This window comes from Galeopterus variegatus, unplaced genomic scaffold (assembly GCF_000696425.1).
Source record: "Galeopterus variegatus unplaced genomic scaffold, G_variegatus-3.0.2 Scaffold725, whole genome shotgun sequence".
Classification (NCBI taxonomy): domain Eukaryota; kingdom Metazoa; phylum Chordata; class Mammalia; order Dermoptera; family Cynocephalidae; genus Galeopterus; species Galeopterus variegatus.
In genome coordinates, this window is record NW_007726836.1 from 514,473 (window position 1) to 516,794 (window position 2,322).

The window sequence follows — 2,322 nt, forward strand, 5'->3', positions numbered from 1 at the left end:
GTTTATGTTTCTGTCCCCCCCCCCCCCGAGTGCCTAGCATTGACTTCTACCCAGAAAGTATTCAGTAAAGGCTCCTGGAAGAAGAGAAGAATAAAGGAAAGACGAGGGTGTCTGAGAATGTCACCTGCACATCAGTTATTGCTCTTAAATAATAATGGGTCACAGATCTTTCTATATTCCCAGCCTTTTGAATTTTTTCAATTCTTTCATTTCTTAAATACAAGTTCCTTTGGTCAATCTTTTCTTCATTATGCTCAGTGCACAAAGATAGCAGTAATTGAATAATGTGAGTCTTTTTAAAATACCAAAAATCACTTCTGCTCTATATTTAATGTTAGATCATTTGGCAGCTCTCATTTAGGATGAAGTTGAGATAAACACACTTAGTTTGGGGATTTTGTTGTCTTAACCTCTCCCTTATCTATCTGGCCATCAAAATAGGGAGTGAGTTGGATGCAGGATTTGAAAGACTACCATCATCCATCTTTTTCACAGATGTTTTCCAAACTAGCTTTTACAAGCGGGGGTAAGTCTAGAAGGGCACTAAAGGCAGCCAGAAATGCCTTTATAACTTTTTTCTAATATGAAAGCCTTTTAAATTAAACACAGGAAGGCACTGATGTTGAGCCATATGGGCTCTTAGTATTTAACTCTGGAGATCTGTTTTAGAACAAGGTACCACCCTCCTTGAAAAAGGTGTCTTTCTGGAGCATCTTTTTGGAGAAATAATGATCAAAAAGGCCCACACTGCTTAACTATTAGGGTGAAAAGAAAGAGAAAAAAAAATCATGCTACAACAAGATGCCAAACCCCTTTGGAAAGACTCCAGGGGACAGAAACGGAATGGGTTCCTTCTCCTGGACACAGAGAGACAGTTTTAGAAATATTTCCCTTTGTTGGAGGATGGAGCCTAGAGATCTGGCTTTGGACACCAGCTCTTCACTCCTGCTTAGAGACCCATCTCCCCAAAACAAGCCTGTGCAGTTCGTAAAATGTATTAAGCGAAACTGTGGACAGTGCCAGCACCAAAAACTATCCACTTGAGCCCAGAGGAGCCCCTGATATTTGCTTTCCACGCAACATGGATCCTGTGATCTCTTGCAAGTGGCTAGTGCAGTTTTGTGAGCTCCACAACCAGTCTTTTTATTCCCACTCAGGCCCTACCAAGCAGGAAAAGTTTGCTGGGAGGCACTGGTCCAGGGACTGTTTGTGGACCCTTCCTTTGATGTGTGAGTACTCCAGGGATCCTTTTGCTCCCTTGTAGCCCCCTTCCCATTTGCTAAAGACAGCTTTCATTTATCACGGGGAGCTTTCTCCATGCCAACCGCAGTCTCAGGAGGCAGGAGACGGCTCCAGTGCCGCGGGCAGAGTAGGAAAACCAACGCTACACCTTCCAGAGTCCGGAGACTCCTGCCCCCGCCCAAACCCACATGTTTTCCCGCCTCCTCCCGGGAAGCACCCAAATTTCTTCCACCCTTCCTTAGAGTTGGCTAGGAAGATTCCGCCATCCAGGGTCAAGGAGCGATCCGAGAGGGCCCGGCATCTCCTTGGCGACTCCACGAGTCTGGCATTCAAGGCGGCGCGCGCTGATCCTCGCCCCGCCCCGGCCCTGCCTGGTCCCGGTTCATTCATTCCGGGCTGGTCGCCACCTTCCAGCCCGCGTCGCGCTCGCCGCGCCTTGCTCGAGGCGCTGCTTCCACGGGCAGCGTCTGCTCCCACTGTGCCCAGTCCCTTATTGTTTTTCGGTCTCAAAAGTAACCTCAAGAGGATTTCTTCTTCACACTCTATCCCAGTCCCATCTCACCCTGCCCCTTTATTTAAAACAACCCTACGTCTCTCGCATCCTTTAAGGGTTAAACAGCAAGCCCCACGAAACAAAATCAATCCCCTCCCCACCATCCCACCGCAGACAAGCCATCGCGCGGCCACCAGCTCCGAGGCCCGGCGACGACGTCTCTCTGTCCCCATCCCGGAGAGAGGGGCCACCATCCCGTACGCGGTCCCTGCTTCCCCGCGGGTACAGAGTAAAGCCCCCTCACCCTTCCGTGGATGCCATGGTCTGGGGAACGCCCCCTCCTCTTCGGCACTATCCGGCAGCGGCGGGCGAAGGAGTGAGCCGGCGCCGGGGTGAGCGCGCGCGTGTGGCCGGGTGCGGTGTTGAAGGGGGAGCCTCTCCCCGCCCTTCCACCCCGCTCCCGGGTAAGCCCTTTAGCGCCTCAGCGGGCGCAGAAGGCTCCTGCGGGCGCTAATCCGCGTCCGGGCTGTGCACGGCGCGCGTCCCGCGCTCCCCTCGGCCGGCCGCGGTGACGCTCGGAGCCGGCT

The 2,322-nt window shown here is 52.1% G+C and overlaps 1 protein-coding gene across 1 annotated transcript in view; it reads right to left on the minus strand.

Moving 5' to 3' along the window:
- Positions 1 to 2,103, minus strand: part of SLC1A2 (solute carrier family 1 (glial high affinity glutamate transporter), member 2) — a 153,653-nt gene extending 151,550 nt beyond the window's left edge. Inside the window, exon 1 of the mRNA XM_008571827.1 lies at positions 2,040 to 2,103. Within this exon, the coding sequence (XP_008570049.1) occupies positions 2,040 to 2,056 (17 nt within the window). The 5' untranslated portion in view covers positions 2,057 to 2,103. The remainder of the gene's footprint in view (positions 1 to 2,039) is intronic.
- Between the last annotated feature and the right edge of the window lie 219 nt (positions 2,104 to 2,322).